Source organism: Oryctolagus cuniculus, chromosome 6, assembly GCF_964237555.1.
Source record: "Oryctolagus cuniculus chromosome 6, mOryCun1.1, whole genome shotgun sequence".
In the NCBI taxonomy this organism is placed as follows: domain Eukaryota; kingdom Metazoa; phylum Chordata; class Mammalia; order Lagomorpha; family Leporidae; genus Oryctolagus; species Oryctolagus cuniculus.
In genome coordinates, this window is record NC_091437.1 from 150,640,962 (window position 1) to 150,667,205 (window position 26,244).

The 26,244-nt window shown below is 40.3% G+C and overlaps 1 protein-coding gene and 1 long non-coding RNA gene across 2 annotated transcripts; one reads left to right on the plus strand and one right to left on the minus strand.

Annotated features, from left to right (window-relative positions):
* On the plus strand, positions 1 to 24,834 carry SQLE (squalene epoxidase). Its single transcript, XM_017341522.3, has 11 exons — positions 1 to 465; positions 4,010 to 4,262; positions 8,681 to 8,861; positions 9,597 to 9,693; positions 11,048 to 11,161; positions 11,245 to 11,416; positions 14,603 to 14,698; positions 21,047 to 21,189; positions 21,577 to 21,673; positions 23,215 to 23,302; positions 24,318 to 24,834. The coding sequence occupies exons 1-11, from the start codon at positions 175 to 177 to the stop codon at positions 24,508 to 24,510; spliced, it is 1,725 nt and encodes a 574-aa protein (XP_017197011.2). The 5' UTR covers positions 1 to 174; the 3' UTR covers positions 24,511 to 24,834.
* LOC138849985 (uncharacterized) lies at positions 15,829 to 16,430 on the minus strand. Its single transcript, XR_011389332.1, has 2 exons — positions 16,294 to 16,430; positions 15,829 to 16,172 (listed from the first exon to the last, which is right to left on the minus strand). It is a non-coding gene; the product is annotated as an uncharacterized lncRNA (long non-coding RNA).
* Positions 24,835 to 26,244: the final 1,410 nt, after the last annotated feature.

Consider the following 26,244-nt stretch of genomic DNA (forward strand, 5'->3'; position numbering starts at 1 on the left):
AAAAAAAGATTGGTCTGATTTGACTTCTCATCCTGTGACCGTAGTTACTGGACTTTGGCCGGTGCCCTGTGCTCCTTTTAGGACCGGATTTGGGGAGAGAAGACACCAGGACCCTACCAGGAGGGGGCTAAAAAAGAATCTCCACTTTGGTGCCACCGAAGAAGCCTTTGAACCATGTGGACTTTTCTCGGCATTGCCACCTTCACCTATTTTTATAAGAAATGCGGGGACTTTGTCACTTTGGCCAACAAGGAGCTCCTCTTGTGCGTGCTGGTGTTCCTGTCGCTGGGCCTGGTGCTCTCCTACCGCTGCCGCCACCGCAGCGGGGGCCTCGTTGGGCGCCGGCAGAGCAGCTCCCAGTTCGCGGTCTTCTCGAATATTCTCTCCGCTTTGCCTCTTATTGGCTTCTTCTGGGCCAAGTCTCCTCCTGGCTCAGAGAAGAAAGAGCAGCTGGAGTCCAGGAGGGTAGGTTGATGGCAAAGGGGCAAATGAATGAGCCTCTCATTGGAGAATTAGGATTGGAGTCACCCAAATAGGTTTTGTGCTGTGCAGGACGAGAGGTGGCAACTTAGTATAACTTCTCGTGTGTTTAGATTATTTTTAAAGATTCTGACTGTGTGCCTGGTCTGCATTCTTGACATTCTTTGGAATTATTGAAAACATTGGTTTCCCTTGGTGTTGGTGGCGCCTCAGTTGGAATGGAGGTTGGATGTTGATTTGATTACTAAAGGTGGAAAACCTGTTAGGATTTCATTTGGAAGGAGGATAGACCCACTTCCCAGGGCGAAAAAGATGTTTTATTTAAAATCCGTGGGTGCGGATAGGGTGTATACCTGGGAAGAAGGCTGCATGCTGCGAGTCAGCCACTGCCTTAAGAAGTGACAGCTGACGGAGAAGTGAGAACAGTGTGGGCAGCAGTGAAAATGCTCAACAGGTTAAAGCCCTTTGCAACATCTTTGAAGCATTAAGCAGATCACGGCAGTAGTGTCCTGGATCCAGAGAACAGTTGAACAGCGTCCACAGGGCAGTAGTGTTTCTACATCAAAGGCTGAACCTGCAAATACACCTGAACTTAGGATTCCTTCCCAGGGAGTGGAGGAAGCCATTGGCAGGAGATGAGTGGGGAGAAGTCCTTGAGGGTAGGGCCTCTTGGCTCCGGGTATTTGGAATGTTTCCTGGGGACACTGAAGGGCTTTTAAGTGTGAAACAGTATTTGATTTTTACTTTTTAAAAAGAACATAGGTTTTCTAAGAATGGAAGCGGGATGTCACATGAGAGACTAACAGGAGACCCAGTGAGGGAATGGCTGACCGTGGCTTGGAGTTAGGGTGAGTGGCCTGCACAGCGAGGTAGAGTTCTTGATCTACATTATTTGTTCTGTCCCCAGTACAGATTAGCAAGGTTTATAGAGGAGAGGAACTTGGTTTAGAATTTTTGCTCCACCACTTCTGGCTGTGAGACTTTTGGCAAATTGCTTAATTTCTCTAAGAATCAGTTCCCTCTTCTGTTACATGGGGATGGCACTTCCTTTGCTGGTAGTTAGGAAATTAAATGAGTTAATATTTGCAGACTGCCTGGCTTACACCTGCTTAATAAGTGTTAGCTACTAATAGTCTAAAAGTGGTATATATCTGTTAGAAATCTTTGGAGGAGTGCGGAATGGCTGTGTGTGGGCTGGAAGAATTGGAAAGGACGGGGAATTTTCAATTTGAAAATGTGTGTACTTTCGTCTAAGGTAACTTCCTTCAGTCACTGATCACTAGTCCGGGTTATTGTCATGGTGTTGTGTAGAGAAGTTTTGGAGTAAGAAAATTAGATCACCAGCAGTCACTATTGGTTCCATTTTGTGAACACTTCAGGCTTTCTCCTTATTTCTTAGAAATCAAGAGGCTTTTAAACTGATCTATGAAGTACTAGATTCTCATTCGTACTTCTGTTGATACAGCTCTGAAGGACTGACTTCCTCCAGACTCCGCTTCCAAGAGTGTGTGTGTGTGTGTGTGTGTGTGTGTGTGTGTGTGTAACAGGAAAGACTTAGAAAAAGTAATAGATCCTTAAGATAACAAAAGGAGCTTGTCTTGGACACTGCCCCTGCCCCCAACAGTCATTTGGGCAGTTGTGGCGGCCATTAAGAAATACTGATGAGAAGGATAGATTATTGCCTTCTACCCTTGGTAAAGGACAGAAAAGTATTCTCTAAGATGAATTAGAAAAATGGAATGGACAAGGGCTCAGTCCATTATAGAGGTAAAAGAATTCTGGGTGAATATTAGAATCACAGCATTAAAGCTCGAAATGATTTTAGGTTTCATCTTCATTTTGGCCTAAGTTCCTTTATTAAAATGCCTTGAAATGGAAATGAATTTTCTCTCCACCCTTAAGACAGAGAACTCAAGAAAGATGGTTCCTTGCAATTCTGTATCTGAAATGTATTCACATTTGTCAATCTACTTATCAAAAACAAATACTTGTTATGAAATAGATTTGATCATTCAAAAACCAACATGCTTGCAGTATTATTCTCAGTGCGTATAAATCTCTTAAAAGAGAATTTTTGTATCGCTTATGATCAAAGTTAAAGTTTTTGTTGTCAAATCAACCAGGGGTAAGCTTAATGTTTGTTGTTCCTAAATTGGGGGATCAACTCTGAGTAGGCTCTCCTGGAGTATCAGGATGAGGAAAAATGAAGGGGCAAAGTCAATAAGTGCTTATATGATAAGAACTAAAATTGTAAACAAATCTCAATTCCTTTGTAATTTTGTTGATTTAAATAATCCTTGATTGGTAGATCAATAGCCAGGATTTGACAGTCTCTTTGTTCTATAAAACTGATTTTTAGATTAAGGTAGATTTTTCAGTTGAAAATGCAGAAGCAGAGAGAGAAAATAAATGTTGGAACTATCTAAAAGGTAAATACTGTGTAACATGAAATCAAAACAGAAATTGTGATTCTGGTAAATGCACAGTATATATTTGAAGAACTGAAAAATAATAGACTTTGTCCTGTAGTAAGCCTTTGAAGCCCCTTATGAGTATTTATTATATTTGGCTGGTATGACTATCTTTTTTTTTTTTTTTTTAAAGATTTTATTTATTTGAAAGGCAGAGTTAAAGAGAGAGTGGAGTCTTCCATCTGCTGGTTCACTCCCCAGATGGCCGCAATGGCCGGATCTGGGCCAGGCCAAAGCCAGAAGCTTCATCTGTGTCTCTCATGTGGGTGCAGGGGCCCAAACACTTGCGTCATCTTCCATTGCTTTCCCAGGCGCATTAGCACAGAGCTGGATTGGACTGAGCAGCCAGGACTCAAATCAGTGCCCATATGGGATGCCGGTCCTGCAGATTGGGGTTTTAACCAGCTGCACCACAGTGCCAGCCCCTGGCTGGTATGATTTTCCAGAGATAGCTATATAACAGAATTTTCTAAATATCATGTTTGAAAAAAGGAACATATATTTAATTTCATTGGGATATCACACATTTTTATTTAACCAGTATTTTGATATAATTGATTTTTGAAATAGTTTTATTTTATTTATTTGAAAGAGTTACAGAGAGAGGTGGAGACAGAGAGAGGTCTGCCATCCACTGGTTCATTTCTCAAATGGCTGCAACAGCTGGAGGTGACCAGTCCGAGGCCAGGAGCTTCAGTCATGTCTCCCATGAGGGCGCAGGGGCCCAAGAACCTGGGCCATCTTCCACTGCTTTCTCAAGCGCATTAGCCGGGAGCTGGATCGGCAGTGCAGCAGCCAGGACTCGAACCAGCACCCATATGGGATGCCAGCGCTGTAGGCCAGTGCGTTAACTGGCTGTGCCACAGCGTCGGCCCTGATATCATTGATTTTTATATGTGATCTGGGTTTAAAAATGTTTCACTTGGTTTGATAATGTTTGGGGTCTAGCTTTTGCCCAAGATGCAACAGTCTGGTGTATTGGTATATTAATAGTATAATTTAAGCCTAATTATACTATACTTTCCAAATTTGGAAACGTATTTTTTTTTTTTTTACAGCACAGAAAAGGAACCAGTATTTCCGAAACAACCTTAATAGGAGCAGCTACCTCTACATCCACATCTTGTCAAAATGATCCAGAAGTTATTATCGTGGGATCTGGTATACTTGGCTCTGCATTGGCAGCAGTGCTTTCCAGAGATGGAAGAAAGGTGACAGTAATTGAGAGAGATTTAAAAGAGCCTGACAGAATAGTTGGAGAATTTCTGCAGCCAGGTGGTTATCATGTTCTCAAAGACCTTGGTCTTGGAGGTAGGTTTATCTTGATTTTTGGGAGAGTTAGAGAATAAGCAAGTGTTCTTTGCATAGGATAAACTATAAGTAATAAAAAGACATTTCAGTTTATTTCTGTTTGTAAAATTTACTGAGTTACCAATAGATTAGCATGAAAATAAGAGCAAAGGAGAAAACAGGATGTGAGGAGATATTAAATAGACTTAAGGAAATAATAATGAAATGTCTAAAAATTGTAATGGTCAAAAATGAGTATTGGAACACTCCTTGAATGAAGGCATGAAATTTAGTGAAAAGTGAAGGGAAGTATGATTTGTAGAATATATATTATATACTTGTTACAGCATTATTTCATTGAATCTGTTATTTAAGCATCATTAATCATCAATGCCTTTTTTAAAAAAATTATTTATTGGGGTGACAGAGACAGAGTTAGTGGTTCACTCCCCAAATTACTGCAAGAGCCAGGCTGGGCTGGGCTGGGCTGGGCGGAAGCTGGGAGCCAGGAACTCAGTCCAGGTCTCCCGTGGTGAAACAGCAGCCAATGACTTAGCTATCAGCACTGCTCCTGTGGATCACATTGGAAGCAAGCTGGGTCAGGAGCCAGTGCTGAGAGCAGTATCCATGTACTCAAATGTGGGTGGCAGGTATCTTAACCGCTAGGCTAAGTGCCTGCCTTAGAACCAGTGCTTTTTCAGCACCAATTGTTTATTTAGAAAATACGTATTCACTACCTACTTTGGTACTGGGTACTAAGAGTCTGTTGATAAACTAGACAGATAAACTCTATTCTTGAGAACAGAGCTCAAAATTTACTGAGGCTATGAGGTGAGAATGAGCTTGTTAGGTGTGTGTGGTAGGAAGTATGATGTATCAACTAGAAGCCTTCCATGCTAGAACTATAGTTTGAGTTTGAATACCACCTCTTAAAAGGTTTATGACTTTTGAATGCCACTTAAGAGGTGTGTGACCTTGCCTAGGTAACTTAACCTCCTTTTTTGTTCATTTATTTATAAAATGGGCTTAGTAAAAGAATCTGCCTTTCATGTAAATGGGTTCACATATATAATGCATCTGTAATAGTGCTTGACACGTATTTCGTATTCGCTGCTTTGTGTAAGGAACTGAAAAGGAGAACAATACAAAACTGGAAAGTAGTAGATGATGGAGAAGGAAGAGAGGCTTGAGATTAGGTTGGAAAGGTGGGCGGCAGCCAGATCATGCAGGCCTTGTTAGGCAGTGGAGCAAGAGTGTGACATGATCTTATTTTACCTTGAAAATAGTGGTTTCAAGCTTTTAACAGCTACTCACAGTGACAATACATTTTACATTCTCAGTACATTCAGTACATGTGCCCATCTGACAGATATTTCCTTTACTTCTTAAATACTTGTCATGATTTCACCTGATTATACACTTGGCAATTTGAAATTCATTTCACAGCTCACTATTAAGTCAAACTCTGGCATTTGTGGAATGCCATTTACATGAATATAGTATGGAAAATACACTGTAAGATTGTGGTAGTGGGCAGGAAGCAATGTTAGGAGTCTAGTGAGGACTAATTACTGAGTCTAAATGACAGATGGTGGTGGTTTTAATTAGCATGATAGCAGATATATAGAGAAGTAGACAGATTCATGATGAAATTAACAATTCCTGCTCAGGAATTGGCATGAGATGTCAGGAAGAGGATGCTATATCAGAAGTGATTTCTAGGTTTTGACTTAAGCAACTTATAAATGGTGATACCATTTGCTGAGAGTGAGAGAATATGGAGGTACTGGAGGGGAACAGGCGTGGGGGAACTTTGGGGAAGAACCTATTGGGATATCTAAGTGTAGATGTCAAATTGGATGTAAATCTGGAGTGCAGAGGAGTGGTTTGGACTGGCTGGAGTTAAAGTTTTCACAGTTGACAGCATGTTTGTGGTGCTTAAAAGCCATAGCAATGATCAAGACCCCAAGGGAAGTATAGGGAGAAGATAGAATAAATTAAGTCTTGGGAAATGCTGATATTTAAAGATTGTGTAGAAGAGGAGCATGCAGAAGAGACCGAGAAGGAACTGGCTGATGGTAGAAGAAAGCCAGAAGTGTTTGGTGTCACTTAATCTAAGAAAGGAGAATCTTTCTGTTCAGAGGAAATGGGTATGTTAAGAAAGGACAGCTATGACAAGGTTTGCTAATGAAGGGTTTGGTAAGATGAGTATAGAAAAATGACCACTGGGTTTGGCAGTTTATTTTTTAAGATTATTTATTTGAAAGGCAGAGTTACACAGAGAGAGGGAGAGACAATGAAGGAGATATTTCATCTGTTGGTTCACTCCTCAAATGGCTACAACAACCAGGGTTGGGCCAGACTGAAGCCTGGAATCTGGAATTTCATCGAGGTCTGCCACATGGGTGGCAGGGATCCAAGCAGATGGGCCCTCTGCTGTTGTCTTCCGAGGCGCATGAGCAGAGAGCCGGATTGGAAGTGGAGCAGTAGAACGTGAACCAGTGGTGCTTACATGAGATGCCAGTGTCACAGGCAGCGGCATAACCCACTGCGCCATCGTGTCGGCCCAGGATTTGGCAAATTAGACATTGTTTGTGACATTGCCAAGAAAACCTAGACTGAAATTAGTATTACTGTCACGAGTAAGAATCCTATTTTTGAAACAAATTTTAAATCTTTCTGTTTATTTGAAAGGTGGGGCTGGCTGTGGAGGGAGGGACAGACATCTTGTTTGTTCTCCAAATGTTCCACAACAGCCGTGTCTCTGTGTGGGTGGCAAGAACCAATCGCGTGAGCCATCACTACTGCTGCTAGGCTCCGCATTAGCAGGAAGCTGGACGTAGGAAGTTGGAGTCAACAGCCAGAGCTGGCTGTCAAACCCACGTACTCTGATGTGGGACATGAGCCTTTTAACCGCTAGGCTAAATGTCCACTCCAGAAAACTAATTTATTTTGATCTTAGCACAAATGTGTGGTAACATTGTTTATGAAAGCTTTTCTTTAATAAGTATTGAAATCAATATTTGATCAGAAATATATTTCATTTTAATATATTTCAATATATTTTGTCCCCAATCCAAGTACTAACCAGGCTTGACCCTGCTTAGCTTGCTCGACCAGATGAAATCAGGCACTTTGAGGGTATTGCGGTCATAGTGGAATACCATAGACGGGTCTGCTATAATGGAGTACCATAGGCAGGGTGATCTAAACAAGAAACATACTTTGCCCTTTGTTACTTTGGTCTCAATATTTTTCCTGTGGTTTTAATGTGTACCTTTTCATATGTAAGTATTCATATTTTGTTACATTTGATGATTTTCCAAAGTTTTTAGTTTTTACCTTTTAAAAAAATTTAGTTTTCAGTTGACACTTTATCTTTTTATTTTTTAAAAATTTATTCATTTATTTGAAAGGCAGAGATACAGAGAGAGGAGAGAGAGAGATCGATCTTCATCTGCAGGTTCACTCCCCAAATGGCTGCAATGGCCAGGGCTGAGCCAGGCTGAAGCTAGGAGATTCTTCTGGTTTCCCATGTAGGTGCAGGAGCCCAAACACTTGGGCCATCTCCTGCTACTTTCCCAAGTGTGTTAGCAGGGAGCTGGATCAGAAGTGGAGTAGCTATGTCGCAAACCAGAGGCCATATGGTATGGTGGCACTGCAGGTGGAGACTTAACCTTGTACACCACAGCACTAGCCCCTCAACCGACACTTTAAAAATGTTGTATTTTCTGTCAAATTTTTTTCTTTCCCCATTTCTTTTTCTGCTTTGAACATAGCAAAGAATTTTTACATGGATCTGAGGTATTATACATTTTGTTTGCTGCTAGTTTTTTTATTATTTGATTTACAAAAATTACTTTAGTTTACCTTGAGTTAATTTTGATGGAAGGCTTGAAATCATATTAAATAAATAATCCTACCCTTCCCATTTGTCCTGAGAAATCTACTTTTTCATATATTCAATCTTTTTTATATGTAAATTGGTCTTACCTTTTTTTTTTTTGGTTGATTTTTCTTCCTGCTTCTTTTTTGTGACAAACCCTCAAAGTCCTACATCAGGAAAAAAAAAAGAAGGTACTAAGGCCTGAACGTGTCCCTCTGTGTATACAACAGTTTACTCAGGGGAGGACTGCGGTTGTTCCATGTCATGTTGATTTTCTTGCTTGTCTCTCTGAGGTAAGGTAGAATTACAGAACTGACATTGTTGTGTCGTTATCTAAAACTACTACGGATTTTCTAAGACTCCTGTTCTCCAGAAGCATTAAGACTTCCAAAATAGTTACATTAATTAGCCAGTTCTCCAAATAGTAGCTTACTGTTATGAAGGCAGAGATTCACTTCTGATTTCAGAGGTGTCCTCTCTCCTCCTTGGTGCCTCGTGTATCACTCTGAGAATGTTAACCAAGCTGATTGTTTTGAACTGACTTGTTTTGCAGATACAGTGGAGGGTCTTGATGCACAGGTTGTACATGGCTACATAGTTCATGATCAGGAAAGCAAATCGGAGGTTCAGATTCCTTACCCTCTGTCAGAAAATAGTCAAGTGCAGAGTGGAAGAGCTTTCCATCATGGAAGATTTATCATGAGTCTCCGGAAAGCAGCTATGGCAGAGCCCAAGTAAGACTAACCGCTTCACATATATGATGTTAAAGAATTAATACACTTAAATTTGGCCTTTGTACAAATAAGATTTTATAAGTTTTATTGAAAGGACAGAGGACTACAGGGAGAAATTCCTGTTCCATTCTAAGTTCTCATCTGTTGGGACTGACTTCTCTTGGTTATTGCCTTCTATTTGCCTGTGGCCTTTAAATAGTCTAACAGAGGGAGTTTTTAACAAGAGAACCTTTATGTGATTGACACAGACTTAAGTGTTGATAAAGCAGGTGAAGAAGTCAGTGGACTTCTCCTTGGGACTGAAAGGGCTTGTGATCTGTGCAAGTAAAATATGAAAAATATCATTTTTGACTAGAAATAATTTGGTGGATAAACCCAAAACTCTTTTCTCCCCCTCTGTTTATAATTGTGTGTGGGTATATAGTTTCTCTACATGTACTTATTTTTTCATTAAGATAAAAAATCTAATGTGACTTTTAAAAATACTTTTTGCTTATTACATTAGTAATATGCATTCAGTATTGATAAATAAGAACATAAAAATCACACATAATTTTAAAGCCCATTAGAGACGTTTTCCCTTTTCGTCATTCCAGACCTCTGTCTATGCACATGTATGTATACACACATGCATATTTAGTTTATATGACTAAACTTGGGATAAGGAATATTTTTCATGTCTAATTTAAATGGCTCAAGAGTGCTACTATAGAAATTTGTTTGTTTATCCTTTAGCACAAAATTTATTGAAGGCATTGTGCTACAGTTATTAGAGGAAGATGACGTTGTGATGGGTGTTCAGTACAAGGATAAAGAGACTGGAGATATCAAGGTGAGATTTATTAGATGTCATCTCTTCCCGAGAAATGCGGTTTTTCCTTCTTTTTCTCTTAGTTTCAAAAACTAGGCTCACTGGTTTATTATTTATCAGATGGAGTGAGTTCTCACTGAGCTTTATGTGAGAGGTTTCAGATTGCAACACCGTGCTTTTTTAGGACATCTCATAATGCTATACAAAAGACTTTTTAAACAAAACTTACTATGTTAACAGTACTAAAAGCTGGAGTGAAGGGGAGGGCATTTGGTGCAGTGGTTGAGACACCACTTGGGATGACTGTGTTCTATATACGAGTGCCTGGGTTTGCATCCTGGTGCTGCTTCTGATGCCAACTTCCTGGTAATACACACCCTGGGATCCAGCAGATGATGGCTCAAGTACTTGGGTCTCTGCCATCCACATGGGAGACCTGGACTGAGTTTTCTTTTCTTTACTTTTCTTTTCTTTTCTTTTTTAACTTTTATTTAATGAATATAAATTTCCAAAGTACGACTTATGGATTACAATGGCTTCCCCCCCATAGAGCGAGAGAGAGGAGAGAGCATGCGCTCCATAGGGTTACCCTCTCCTATAGTTTGTACTCTCATGAGGGCAATTGCGTCTTTTTCTGCTTGTGTGATAGTACAAATATATACTGTCATTTCAACAAAAGTTGTAATAAGACCTAGCCAGATTTAAAAGCACAATGTGAAGTCAGACAATTCTAGGGTAAAAGAATCCGGCTAGTCTTCAGTGGCCCAAGCTTGCCTTGAGGTTGTTTCCTCTATTGTCTATCAAAGTGTGGAGTAATCCCAGATGGTTTGGATGGCAGAGCTGCCAAAGGAGAGGAGCCTCATGGATTCAGGAAGTCTCTAAAGGTAAAGGTCATGCATTATCTTAAGCTCACATAACAGTTTCTTCTTTTTTCCTGAAGATTTATTTATTTGAAAGGCAGAGTTTACAGAGAGAGAGAGAGAGACAGGGATAGTGTTTTTTCATCAATCACTTCCTCAATGGCTACAACTGCCAGAGCTGGGCCAGTCTGAAGCCAGGAGCCCGGAGCTTCTGGGTCTCCTAGGGGCTACAGGGGCCTAAGCATTTGACCATCTTCTGCTCTCCTAGGCACATTAGTAGCGAGCTGTATCAGAAGTGGAGCAGCTGGGTTTTTAACTGGAACGCATATGGGATGTTGGCATCACCTGCTGTGCCACTACGCTGGCCCCCAGTTTCTTCTAAAGCAAAATTTTCAACTACTCTGTAATATTGGTACCCAATAATATATTTACATCTGTTCATGTACATTTTTAAAGACTGATCTTCTTACTGTGCATCTGGCCATTTGGCTGAGAATTCTTTGTCTCTGTTACAGGAACTCCATGCTCCATTGACAGTTGTTGCAGATGGGCTTTTCTCCAAGTTCAGGAAAAACTTGGTCTCCAATAAAGTTTCTGTTTCATCTCATTTTGTTGGCTTTCTTATGAAGGTAACGTAGGAGTGTAATTGTAAAGAAATAACAGCAAGTTGAAATTTGAAAATTGTTAAAAGTATTTCATTTTGCTTTTTTAGAATGCACCACAGTTTAAAGCAAATCACGCAGAACTTATTTTAGTTAATCCGAGTCCAGTTCTCATCTACCAGATTTCATCTACAGAAACTAGAGTGCTTGTTGACATTAGAGGAGAAATGCCAAGGAACTTAAGAGAATACATGACTGAAAAAGTTTACCCACAAATACCTGGTAAGAAATAGGATTTTGCTTCTATTGTCTGAAAGCAAATTTCACAAAAAGACACTCCATATCCAGTTCTCACTAAAGCTGTGTCTTAAATAGGCCAGAAAGAAGGGTGCAGGTAAAAAGAATGCATTCAGTGAACCAGATATGCTGGAACTGAACTATTTTTTAAAGATTTATTTATTTGAAAGACAGAGTTACACAGAGAGAGGAGAGGCAGAGAGAGAGGTCTTCCATCCACTGGTTCACTCCCCAATTGGCCACATTGGCCAGAGCTGTGCTGATCTGAAGCCAGGAGCCAGGAGATTCTTCCATGTCTCCCATGTGGGTGCAGGGGCCCAAGCACTTGGGCCATCTTCTACTGCTCTCCCAGGCCATACCAGAGAGCTGGATTGGAAGTGGAGCAGCCGGGACTTGAACCGGCGTCCTCATGGGATGCTGGCACTGCAGGCGGTGGCTTTACCTGCTACACCATAGCACTGGCCCCTGGAACCAAACTATTTAACCTAACATGTTTAAAAAACAAAACACACATGGATTCAAAACGTCATGTTGTACCCCTTCAATAGGTACAATTATTATGTGTCAATTGAAAATTAAAAATAAGAAACTCTCCAAATGAAAAAAAAAAATTTCAGTGTTTTTGCTATCTTAATAAAGCATAGTATTCAGAATAATTATTAATATTGGCATATATCATAGTTTTTAAAGTAGCCTGGACAACAATCTAAGGTCTTTGAGTTCTTGAAATATGTCATAAACTTAACTGTTTTTATGCATGATTTTTATGGTAATAATAGCTGCCATTTATTGAATGCCTACTATATAGGAGATATTTCACAATTTTCTTTAATTCTACACTGCTCATTAGGAGGCAGGCATTATCATTAGTCCCGTTTTACAGATGAGAGACCTAAGGTTCAGAGAGATTACGTAGCTTCTGTAAGGATGAACTGTTTATGACAGAGCCAAGATTGACACCAGTTCTTTCTGGCTCAGATGCACCTGTTCTTTTTTTTTTAAGATTTATTTACTTGAAAGTTAGAGTTACACAGAGAGAGAAGGAGATGCAGAGAGACAGGGGTCTTCCATCCGCTGGTTGACTCACCAATAGGCTGCAATGGCTGGAGCAGCACCAATCTGAAGCCAGGAGCCAGGAGCTTCTTCCAGGTCTCCCACGTGGGAGATTCACCTGTTCTATCATGCCTGCCCTCAGAAAATGAGCATTGCAGGGGGTCTTTGAGATGATTTTAGTTTTAAGTTGAATACAAAGGCTTCAGGAAACTTTAGATGTCTTTATAAAAAAATTCCTTTTTTACATATCCAGAATTTTTATTGAACTAGTTTACTTTTATTTTTTAATAATAAGAAGATGTAGGAGAGAAATGTACATTATTAAGAATTTTGATAAAATTGAAGGGAAACCCTACTGGTCAATTATAAGATTAATAGAAAACTATTCTTGATATAAGTATGTTTTGTGTAAATATTCTGGTTTTTTTCAATTTATTTTTTAAACTAGGTAAAACCATTCTGTTGAATAACTAGTAGAATATTAATAAAAATGAAGTGAAGTAAAACAGTGGACAAAGTTAGATTTTTAATAATGACATTTTCAACATACGTACACACAGACATTTCAATAAATTTTCACTTAAGTCATTTATGAAGTTTTCAGATGGGAACATTAGTTATGAATATTTAGGAGACAATTTTGTTACCTGATATTTTTAGCATATTTTTTTTCTTTTGCTGTAGCTTTTTTTTTCTTCCAATCCAGATTAATTGGAGTAGCTTGATTTGAAATCATGATGAGAAATGTAGGTTTATATTAATATTAGTTAGGTTATGGAGATTCTACTCTTTGTGGATGGTAAAGTTTGAACATAGTGAAATCCTCCTTTGTTGTCTTACTCTGGGAACTCTGTGACAGTTCATTTTCTTTTTTTTATTTTATTTTATTTTTTGACAGGCAGAGTGGACAGTGAGAGAGAGAGAGACAGAGAGAAAGGTCTTCCTTTTGACATTGGTTCACCCTCCAATGGCCACCGCGGCCGGCGTGCTGCGGCTGGCACACCGGCCGATCCGATGGCAGGAGCCAGGTACTTATCCTGGTCTCCCATGGGGTGCAGGGCCCAAGCACTTGGGCCATCCTCCACTGCACTCCCTGGCCACAGCAGAGAGCTGGCCTGGAAGAGGGGCAACCGGGACAGAATCCGGCGCCCTGAACGGGACTAGAACCCGGTGTGCCTGTGCCGCAAGGCGGAGGATTAGCCTAGTGAGCCGCAGCGCTGGCCCATTTTCTATACAAGTAGAAGCACAAAACTTTAAAACTGGGAAATGTTGTAGAGATGAGTTAATCTAACCATTTCACTTTAATATATATATATATATATATATATATATTTATTTATTTATTTGAAAGGCAGAGTTAGAAGGAGATAGAGAGATCTTCCATCTCTGGTTCACTCCCCAAATGGCTGCAACAGCCAGTTGTTACATCTGGGTCTCCAACATGGGTACAGGGACCCAAGGACTTGGGCCATCTTGTGCTGCTTTTCCAGGCGCATTAGCAGGGAGCTGGATTGGAAGTGGAGCAGCCAGGACTTGAACCAGCACCCATATGGGATGGTGGCATCATAGGTGGCAGCTTAACTGTTAACCACAGCGCTGGCCCCAGCCATTGCATTTTATTGCTAAAGCAACTGAGGCTCAGGGAGGTAAAACTGATGTGTGCTTCTGAATCTAATTCTTTTTTAGTGTGTAAACTCTTCCACTGTTTGTGAAGTGGTGTAGTGCATTTCATCTGATGTTATCAGAATATGTTGATACAGTATATTAAATTTTAAGCACGACAGCTGTCAGCTAACATTAGAAAGAGGGTTGGATGTGTTGCTCCCTATCTCATCTCATCTGGATCCACGTCACTCTTCCAGTTTCTTTGTTCATTTCAGCTGTATGTATGCCTGTTTACATGGATTTTCTCTTAGATGCATTAGTTACTCCTTAGCCTGAACAACTGATGCTTAATGGATAATTTTATTAACAAAATAGATAATACATACCTTGATTTATCACAAGGGATGTATGTAATAGCCATGGCAGATGAACAGTAGGTATTTATATTGGATAAGAAACTGTTATAATTAAAGTGTTATAAACCATTTTTTGGGTGTGTATGATTTATTGCAGACCACCTGAAAGAATCATTCCTGGAAGCCATTCAGAATTCTCGTTTGAGGTCTATGCCAGCAAGCTTCCTTCCTCCTTCACCAGTAAACAAACGAGGTATCAGTACTTCGAATGACTTACGTGATTAAGTTATGCTGTTGTGAGGATGCAGGAAAGAGAATTGCTTACTACAGATTAACACATTCCTGATACCTATATTAATGTTATATATTTACTTATTTAATAATTGTATATAAGTCACTGTGCTAGTCAATGGGGATACAATTAAAGACCTGTCCTTGGGCTGACACTGTGGCGCAGCAGGTTAAGCTGCCGTCTGCAGTGCTGGCATCCCATGTGGGTGCCGGTTCAAGTCCCGGCTGCTCCACTTCTGATCCAGCTCTCTGCTGTGGCTTGGGAAAGCAATAGCAGATGGCCCAAGTAACTCTGCTTCTCAAATAAATAAATAAATCTTAAAAAAATATTGTCCTTACCCAGCAAAGGCAGTTTCTGGTTAGAAATACAGACTGATAATTTCACAACATTGTTCGTAAGTTTTATAACAAAAACCCATTCATTGGCCGGCGCCTTGGCTCAATAGGCTAATCCTCCGCCTTGCGGCGCCGGCACACCAGGTTCTAGTCCCAGTCGGGGCGCCGGATTCTTTCCCGGTTGCCCCTCTTCCAGGCCAGCTCTCTGCTGTGGCCTGGGAGTGCAGTGGAGGATGGCCCAAGTGCTTGGGCCCTGCACCCCATGGGAGACCAGGAGAAGCACCTGGCTCCTGCCATCGGATCAGCGCGGTGCGCCGGCCGCAGCGCGCCAGCCGCGGCGGCCATGGGAGGGTGAACCAACGGCAAAAGGAAGACCTTTCTCTCTGTCTCTCTCTCTCTCACTGTCCACTCTGCCTGTCAAAATAAATAAATAAATAAAAATAAAAACCCATTCATGGTACCTCTTGCTCACTGTGAAGGTGTGTGCAAGGCAGAGAGGAGAGTTTGTGAAATGGAAAGGGTGGTGAGGAAGGACATTGCTCAGGAGATAAAGCTGGAATTGAACCTGGAGGATGAGTGGGAGTTTGTTTGGTGGACACTGAGAAACACGGAGGAACTTAGAAGTAAATGAAATATCTGCAGACTAGAGGGGCTAGGATTGATACTTTCACAGAACTCAGTTTCCTATGGATAGGACCTACGGCTGTTTAACATGAATATATAGAATATATATAGAATATATGTTTAACATGTAGGTTTTTTTTTTAAAGATTTATTTTATTTTTTGAAAGACTGAGGTAGAGAGGTAGAGCAGAGAGAGAGAGGGAGGACTTCCATCTGCTGCTTCATTCCCCAAATGGCCGCAACGACCAAAGCTGAGTTGATCCGAAGCCAGGAGCTTCTTCAGGTCTCCCACATAGGTGCAGAGGCCCAAGGACCTGAGCCATCCTCTGCTGCTTTCCCAGGCACATCAGCAGGGAGCTGCATTGGAAGTGGAGCAGGTGGTACTTGAACCAGTGCCCATATGGGATTCTGGTGCTGCAGACCGGGTCTTTAACCCACTGTGCCACAGTGCCGGCCCCTAATGTGTAGTTTTAATCCTGTAGACAATTGAAAACATTGAAATATTTTTGGTAGTGGGTTTTTTGTTTTTAAAAGATGTATTCATTTATTTGTTTGACAGAGTTAACAGAGAGAGAGGGAGAGATAAAGATATCTTACATCCACTAGTACCCAGATGGCTGTATCAGCCAGGGCTGGGCCGGGCCAAAGACAGGAGCCAGGAGCTTCTACTAGGTCTCCCGTGTGAGTGCAGGGACCAAGCACTTGGGTCATCTGCTGCTGCTTTTCCCAGGTTTACAGGGAGCTGGGTTGGAAGTGGAGCAGCCGGGACAGGAACTGGCACCCTTACGAGATACGGCATCACAGCAGCAGCTTTATCGGCTATACCACAACACCGGCCCCTTGGTAGTGGTTCTATTGAGATAAAACTTGCAAATCATTCAGTTCACCCATTTAAAGTGTACAAGTCCACGGTTATTTTAGTATGTTCAACAAGTATGTACAACTATCACCACAATCAAATTTAGAACATTTTTATCACCCTAAAAAGAAATCCTGCACTCAATTAGCAGTTACTTCTCATTTCCTCCCAGTTCTCAGCCCTAGGCACTACTAATTTACTTTGTCTCTTAAATTTGCCTATTCTTGCTGTTTCCTATAAATGAAATCATACAACGTGTGGTCCTTTGTAACTTGCTTTTCACTTGGCATGTTTTTGAAATTTATTCACGTAGCATGTATCATTCCTTCATTTGCTTTTATGGCCAAACACTATTCCGTGGTGTGAATGCATCTCATTTTGTTTTTCCATGAAACAACTGATACACATTTGTGTTGTTTTGGGTTTTGATTATTAGAAACAGTGCTGCTGTGAACATCTATGTATGAGTTTTTTTTTTTTTTTTTCTTTTTAAAATGTCTGTCTACTTATTTGAAAGGGTGAGAGAGAGGGAGGAGAAAGAGACCTCCACCCACTGGTTCACTCCCAGAAGACTGCAGTAGCCAGGTCTCAGGCTGAAGCCAGGAGCCCGGAATTCCATCCTGGTTTCCCTTGTCGGGGACACATGTACTTGGGCTACCTTTCACTGAAGCAGAATAACCAGTGCTCCAACTGGCACTCCAATATGGAATGCCAGCATTGCATCTGGCAGCTAATAAACCCATTGCACCGTATCGCTGGCCCCTGTGTGCAAGATTTTGTATGGGCATATTAAAAGATTTTATTTACTTATTTGAGAGGTAGAGTTAAAGACAGTGAGAGGAAGAGACAGAGAGAAAGGTCTTCCCTCTGTTGGTTCACTCCCCAAATGGCCGCAACAGCTGGAGCTGTGCCAATCTGAGGCCGGGAGCCAGGAGATTCTTCCAGGTCTCCCATGTGGGTGCAGGGGCCCAAGCACTTGGGCTATGTTCCACTGCTTTCCCAGGCCACAGCAGAGAGCTGGATTGGAAGAGGAGCAGCCGGGACTAGAACCAGTGCCCATATGGGATGCCCGGTGCTACAGGCGGAGGATTAATGTACTGCGCTACACACCGGCCCTGGGCATATGCTTTTTTATTTTATTTTATTTTTTTGAAAGAGTTACAGAGAGAGGTCTACCATCCGATGGTTCACTCCCCAATTGGCTGCAATGGCTGGAGCTGTGCCAATCCGGAGCCAGGAGCTTCCTCCAGTCTCCCATGGGGGTGCAGGGGCCCAAGGACTTGGGCCATCTTCCACTGCCTTTGCAGGCCACAGCAGAGAGCTGGATTGGAAGTGGAGCAGCCGGGACTAGAACCGGCGCTATATGGGATGCTGGTGCCTCAGGCCAGGGCATTAACCCGCTGTGCCACAGTGCTGGCCCCTGGCATATATTTTCACTTTTGGAGATTTTTTCTTAGGAGTAGAATTCTGGATCATAAGGTAACTTTGTTTACAGTTTTGAGGAGCTTCTACAATGGCTGTTCCATTTTACATTCCCATCAGCAAGGTCAGAGGGCTCGAAGTTCTTCATATCCTCAGGATTTACTCTTCGCCATCTTTTTGCTCATAGCCATCCTGTAGGTGTGTCTGCTCCTCTCATGAATAATCTTGCACATCTTTTCATGTGTTTCTAGGCCATTTGCTTATCTTCTTTGATGAGAAATGTCTATCCAGACGGCATGGTTTTGAATTGGGCAAATGTAAAAATTCTTTATTGTTAAGAAAAATTCTTTAAATATTCTAGGCTGTAAATCTTTTTATATAGGTGCGTGTGTGTTTTGCAAAATTTATCTCATTCTGTGGATTTTCTTTCCATTTTTTTTTTTTTTAATTTACTTATTTGAAAGGCCATGTGACAGGGAGTAAGAGCTACACAGATGGTCATTCCTTCTGCTGGGTTCACTCCCAGAGTGCCTGCAGTAAGTAGAGCTAGGCCAGGCTGAAGCTAGGGCCAGAACTCCAGCTGGGTCTCCCACGTGGCTGTCAGAGGCCTAAGTACTTGGCCCATGATCAGTTTCTTTCTCAGGCATGTTAGCAGGAAGCTTGGATTGGTGGCACTCTGATATGAGATGCCAGTGTTGCAAGTGGTGGCTTAACCCACTGTGTCATAATACCAGCCCCATTTCCATTTTTCTTGATGGCATCTGTGCAGTACATGTTTTTAATTTTCTTGAAGTTTGGTTTACTTTTTCTTTTGTTGCTTGTGTTTTTGATGATATATCTAAGAAATCTTTTACCAATCCAATGTCACAAAGATTGATTTTCATATTTTTTCTAAGACATATGGTTTTAGTTCTTACATTTAGGATTTAGATCCATTTTGAGTTAAATTTTGTGTAGGGTATGAGGAAGGGATATTTTGTTATGGTTGTCCAGTTGTCATGGTAACATTTGTTGCAAAGACTATTAATCTCCCATTAATTTTTTGTCATTCTTGCTCAAATTCAGTTGACTATAAATGTAAAATTTATTTCTTTAACTATTATGAATTGACTTTCAGTAATATGAATTAAAAATGTTAATGGGTTAAAAGATGTTTATTTTGTTGTGAAAAAATTTTGAAAGTCCTAGATTTTTTATAAGTGTTTTCCATAATTTTCTGAAGCTCCCTTGTATTCTGTAGTTTTTCATAGTGTAAGTTTTGCATTTCTTTTTTAAATTTATTCTGGATTTCTTTCTGAATTTCATTTTAAGATTGGTTCTTGCATGTTTATTGTACATCTTAAAACCTTGCTGAACTCTTTAGTTCTAGCAGTTCCTTCAAAAGTATTAAATAATGTGGTGGCATGATTTTTTATTTTAGAGATACTACTCTGACATTGTTGTGGAAGATAGTTTGCGGGGAAGTTCAGATTGAAACAAAAATAGTGAGGCTATTTATATTCTGAGTGAGTGACAGTCAAGGCCACAACTAACTACTAGGCTTGTAAAATGGGAGGTAGGGAATGGATTTGGGTCTATGATGTAGAATGAATGAAATTTAGAGATTCATTAAGCATTGGAGTAAGAGGGAATGGGACTTCTTGAATACTGGTTTCAGGCTTAGTTTTGCTAGCCATTTGCTGACAGAGGCATAGGGAAAAAGAGTTGCGCTTAAGGAAAGCATGGGGAGAGGTGATGAATCCAGGTTTACAAGGTGTGGCGTGCCAGTACAGCGTTTGACCGGGGTGTCTGGAACATGATTGACAGCACGCGTCTGGATCGCAGAGTGGTGTGGTCTGAATGGGGGCTGTTGATGTCCTCTTCTTCCCGAATGGAGAGACTGCAGGATGCCCTAGAAGCACGTCTAATGAACTACCAACCATAAATGATAAAGCAGAATGAAGTTATGCCTTAACTGATATAAAAAAACATGCCGTGGAAACTCAACCTAATCGGCAGGATTGGGAATGTTCCATGGAAAAAGAATAAAAGCTGGACCTAGTTTGTGTTTTTTTTAATGAAGATTTCTGAGTAATATATAAAAATTTAACATTTAGGCCATTTGGGGAATGAACCAGTAAATGAAAGATCTGTTTCTCCTCTCTAACTCTGCCTCTCAAATAAATCTTTACACAATAACATTTAGAAGCTACCTTTTTATAAATAATATTTGTATGAATGTAGTGTAACTTTACAGAAATGATTATCCATAATTCTCCTAAAACCATTATTGTGGTCTGTTTTTCTCAGATAAAATCAACTCATTGTTCTGTGTAAAGGTCCCACTCGGTGACAGGTCGTTAAGCAGTCTGAGAATGGATTAGGAAACTTAGGCAGCACCTAGAGGCACTGGGAGGCACACTGTGGAGCTTTCTGCTTTTGTGCTTTTGATCCAAGGCAGCTGTTACCTAACATTTCATTAAAGTTATCTAATATTTCGTTAAGGTTTATTCTAAATTTATCATCTGCTCATTCTGAAATACGTCGCTATTTTGTTTTCTAGTTGAACTACAATAGGGCTACTTTCTTGAGGCCTACTCTTTCCCTTGGAACTATATAGACATTTGGAACTATATAGACATTTCTCTCTACTGTGGATACTGCTGTGAGATGCCAAATATATACTGATGTTTTTTCCCTAGCGTAAGACTTGTTTTTTATACCTGGCTGGCTGTAGATTTTTTTTTTCCCAAAATTTATTTTGCAAAACGCCATGTAGATGTATTGGCATTGTTGCACTAAATGTTAGGCTTTTGAGTAGATTTCTGGAGGGCAGAGGCCACGCTGCTGTTCTCATTGTGTCTCCACAGCCTGGCACACATTTTGTACCTAGTCAACGCTGACTTAATCAGATCTTGAATTTTGTGCCTCACTAGGTTTAGTCGTGATGTGTTCCCTTGCATTTTCACATTCTTATTTAATCATTCCTAACTCACACGAACAATATTTATAAATTACAGAGCTGTCATTTTTTCTCTTGTCTTAAGTGATGTCCCAGGATATCACAGTTTTAACGGCCTCTCTTTACAGGTGTGCTTATTTTGGGAGATGCATATAACATGAGGCATCCTCTTACGGGCGGAGGAATGACTGTTGCTTTTAAAGATATAAAAATATGGAGAAAACTGCTCAAGGGTATCCCTGACCTTTATGATGATGCAGCTGTCTTCCAGGTGAGGCATTAGATTATTCTCTGATAAAAACATCTCAAAATAGATTTTCTAGGGACTAAGATAGTGTTGTGTAGGGATCCTGATTCTTCATAATAGTTCTTAGGCAGTCTTGTTTAGGCTTAGCAAACCAGACTTGGAACCTGTGAATTGACAGTACTTAAAAATTGCTGTATTTGAATATTATCCAACACTGGATTGCTCACAGTGGTTGTAAATGTAGCTTCGGAGTTCATATAGCCCATTGCTGTGAAGACGCCTTGATTCTGTAATGACAGATGTAAGGCTGCCTTGCATGTAGTTAGACTTCAGGATTAAATATCAGTTTGAGAGGATTATAAACATCAGTTTTTGCTTTACTGTGTAATAAGTGATCTTTTTCCTTTTCAGGCCAAAAAGTCATTTTATTGGACAAGAAAAAGGTCTCATTCCTTTGTTGTGAATGTCCTTGCTCAGGCACTTTATGAATTATTTTCTGCCACAGATGGTAAGTGTAGATCTTTAAGTATTACTGAACTGCAGATTCTTAAGGCAAGGAAGAATCTTAGTAAAAAAGTTAGTGATTAGCCTAAAAATCAAAATGTTACCTGAGTTTGCTGACTCCCACGTTGTATTTCTCTTTAACTCTGTCACTGAGCAGGATTTTTAGTTTCTAATCATCATATATCCACCACTCTGTCTTGGAAGGCTGTTGACTTTCTTTACACAACACAGTAGCAGTACTACAGTAGTATATTCATGATTTTCAGTTTCTCTGGTCCAAACTGGGTTCTTCATATCCCGAAATGTTTAAGACTGTGATGGGTGGTCTTTCCTAAATACTAGCTTTGATTTCTTTGTAAGATAATGTTTTTAAAATAAATATAAGCTTCAAATCAAGTTTAGATTTGAAGCAGCAAAATGCATTTACCCTTTACTCACTGGAAATCCTCCTGTGGTTTTTTTGTGTCCATATTTTAGAGAGGTGATGCTCAATCTGTGTGAAAGTTTGAGCATCCCTAATTCACAACTCTGAAACCTGAAATGTTCCAAAGTCTACAAGTTTCTCAGTGTCATTTCTGCAATGCTGTGGTCCCAAGTATTTTGAATAACTTGCAGAAGTGGTGTTGGAAATGGAGGAAAAGGCAGCTGTGCCACCTCCCAACCATAGCAGTTTAAAAGTGAGTTAGTGGTAGATTACTAAAACGACTTCTGGGTTTTGAAGAATAAATATGATTTAAATTGCTTTACTCCAGAACATTTGCAACATGGCTATTTTATGACCTGGCCCAGGCGCTATTGATTAGTGCTTTGGTGACGGTACAAAAGAAAATACAATATAAATGCTTTCGTTGTCCTCTGTAACCATCAACTCTTGATAAAAGAATTAAACAACTGGCTGTGATGCAAAGCACATTTTCTCCTACATTGGCATATTAGTTAAAATAGCTTGGCAAATAAGAACTAATAGGTTTTGAGCTTCCCTAGGCTCTTGAATTATGGATTTGACTATACCAGCAAAACAGAAGTTCCCTGTTAGATCTTCTGTTGTAAAGAAAATTCTAGGCATGCCTTGAAAAGAATATTGATTCTAAGCTGTTTAAAAGGTTACTGATACACTATGATGTGAGGGTTTAAGGAGTTATTTTGAAAAGGCTTTAAAAATTACTAGTTAACCAAATTATCAAGTAAAAAGAACAGGTTTAAGAGATGGTAAGCATCTCAAGACTGGAAATTTGGTTCCTAGAATTGTGTTTTTATAATAGTTTACAAAGTATTTTGCACCTTTTTGTGAATTTACAGTATCAGGAAATAACGTTTAAACAACTCTAACTTCTGAGACCTAAATGTTAGTACGATAATTGTTAACCAAGAAATGGGCTTATCTTATACAAGTAATGTTGATTAAAAGAAACCCTGGAACTAGATAGTTAAAAGTCATCTTTAAGGCCTGCATTTTTCATCACTACGTTTTCTGATGTATTATTAACACTGTAACATAAATATGTGAATATTCTGATTGAGAGTAATTTTTCAATTTTATTTTAGATTCCCTTCATCAGCTAAGAAAAGCCTGTTTTCTTTACTTCAAACTTGGTGGAGAATGTGTTGCCGGTCCTGTTGGGCTGCTTTCTGTGTAAGTTGTTTTGATGGCACAAGAGGAAACGTGCATTCCAGATTTTCATTAAGACTATTCAGTTTGGGCCGGCGCTAATCCTCTGCCCCCGGTGCCAGCACCCCGGGTTCTGGTACCGGCTGGGGCACCGGATTCTGTCCTGGTTGCTCCTCTTCCAGGCCAGCTCTCTGCTGTGGCCCGGGAAGGCAGTGGAGGATGGCCCAGGTGCTTGGGCCCTGCACCCCATGGGAGACCAGGAGAAGCACCTGGCTCCTGCCTTCGGATAGGTGCAGTGCACTGGCTATAGCGGACACTTGAGGGGGTGAACCAACAGAAAAGGAAGACCTTTCTCTAACTCTGCCCGTCAAAAAAAAAAAAAAAAAAAAAAAAGACGATTCAGTTTGGATTATCACAAATCCTTGCTGTATACATTCTGTCCTGTTATTTATTAGTTTCCCAATCAGAAGGTGGCCCATAGGAATGAAAAATGGCAGCGTTCAGCTGTTATTTCTAGAAAACAGTAGCAGGAGAGGCAGCTTCACTAAAAAAGCAGCTGCTTTGTTTCTCTGTGGGTTATCCACATAATCTCATCTGTAGGATCCATGAGTAATGGAGAAATTTGAATTTAAAAATGAATTTGATTGAAGTGTGAAGACTCATGAAACTCAGTATTAGTTTTGACAGTGTGGACATAGGTATTGGAAAGTCCACAAAGTGAAATTCTTTGATCATTTCTCATTCATCTTTACTCTGAATGTCAATACTGATATTTTTGGAAAGACTTAGGCTTCAGCAGGTCAACCATTTAGTGTTTCAGCCTGGGATCTCAGATTAGTGAAAGAAAAGAGCTCAAAATATATGACTTATGTATTCTAGAGCAAGGTGAGTTACTGGCTTCTCTGAAAAGAATGCTAAATTTCTTATAAAACAAAATTTTCTTGTCATTAGTAACTTAACAGATAAACTTTTAAAGTCTTCTTAAATGTGGAATGTGTGTTAATTTCTGGGTCTTACAAAATTTTCTTTTCTATTACAGATTGTCTCCTAACCCTCTAGTTTTAATTGGACACTTCTTTGCTGTTGCATTGTATGCCACATATTGTTGCTTTAAATCAGAACCTTGGATTACAAAACCTCGAGCCTTTCTCAGTAGTGGTGCTGTACTGTACAAAGCGTGTGCTGTAATATTTCCTCTGATTTACTCAGAAATGAAGTATGTGGCTTATTAAGCTGAAAAGGGAACCATCTGGAACTCAACAAGTCCTAAGAGACTTCTGGAAGCGGATGTACAGAGCATGGTACTCTACCACTTCTCAAGTGGAAACTCTTGGACCAAGTTTGAGATCAGTTTGTTTTTTTGAAGTTTTTTGTATATAAGCATGTACATATGCCTAAATTTGCAATTTTAAATGAAGGGTCAAATAAGTTAGATATTTAAAAGAAATGATTGTTACCATAAATTAGTGCTAACAGAAGAACTGCAGTTTTTCTTTGGATTTCAGTATTTGGGATGCGTCGTTGGTACATACAAATAAAAGAGTGACCTCTCGTGACTTTTTGTTTCTTGTTGTGGACTTGTTTACGTGGTTTCATGACGATGGAAAGAAAAGTGAAGCCTGTTCCGTCAAGTAACTCACTCTGGGGAAGCGCCTCTCGCTGCCTTCTCTAGTGATGTAATCTCAGTTTCCACACTCCTGTAGGGAAATCATTCGAGGGCTTTTACAGTTCCACTGCGTAACACTAATAAGCCAGGGTGCTTTATTTCAGAAACGGTGAGTGAGTAAGCACTTGGGATACCTGGCAGACGATCTTAAAATCAGAATTTGCTGAGTTTATCTACAGTAAATCTGAAGAGATTAAGGACATTCAAAGGGTACTGTAAGATTTTAGTAAATTCCCAGATATCATTAATGTAAATTGCTACCCTTGAAAGAAAACTAAACATTTCAGCTAATAACAGTTAAGGCTAAAATGACTTGTAAAGCTTTTAGAATAAAAATTTCCACTTTTCTCCTTTAACGGAGAAAATATTTCACTGGTCAAATCAGTAGGAAAATCAGTTTCAAGTGTCACTTTGTCTTGTTTAACCATTCTTCTGCTTTCATGAGATTTACCTCTAATCTCAAACTTCTGCTTTCTGATTAAAAACTGCCTTAGAGCTTCCTTTTAGCAGCCGACTTTGTCCTCGCTTCACATGGATGGAGAAGAGCATGGCATTTCTGATTGGCTGTTTCCTGAACCAGCCTCATGGGGCGAGACCGAGTGCCCTGGGCCTCCGTGCCCCGCCACAGCTGGAGGGTGAGGCTGCCTTCTGCTCCACTGACTCCGTTAACACCTTTCCCACTGTGACAATGAAACAAAGCCTGGAGGGTTTCCCCCCTTCTCCTTCTATGCATCTCAGGATTTGAGGCTTTCTGACAGAAGAAGTAACTTCCCAGAAAACAAAAAAACCTGGATTACTTAGTTCTCCCTGTACAAAGATGCCAGGAGGCGGGCTTGGGACAAGGTTGAGCTGGTTGCAGAACTAGAAAAAAACTTTGCCTTGACTATAAACCAATGCTTCTTACCCTACAACTTGCTAAATGATTGGCAAGCACTTTTCAGATCCAGTTTTGCTTTTGCTTTTTCACTTGTTCTCTCCAGAGAAGGGCACTGCCAGCTATAGATTCAGGGCTGAAATATTTCTCTGGTGTCATTCAAGTTTTTGATGTTCGTGTAGCTGCAGTAGGATGGTAGCTTCCTTTTTGGGGTAATTTTTACGCAGACATGAGTTGGGATTTTGATGGAGGTACAAGCTAAGTGGTTAACAGCCACCAGAAAAGGGGAACATGAAGCTATGGGTACCAATATGGATTTAGGGCCTCGGGGCAGGGCTCAGGAGGTGCAGAGAAAGGTAGGCTGGAACGAGCAGCTGAGGTTAAGGAATACCTAGTTTTGTTAGAGCGCGGTGAACCTTGGACATC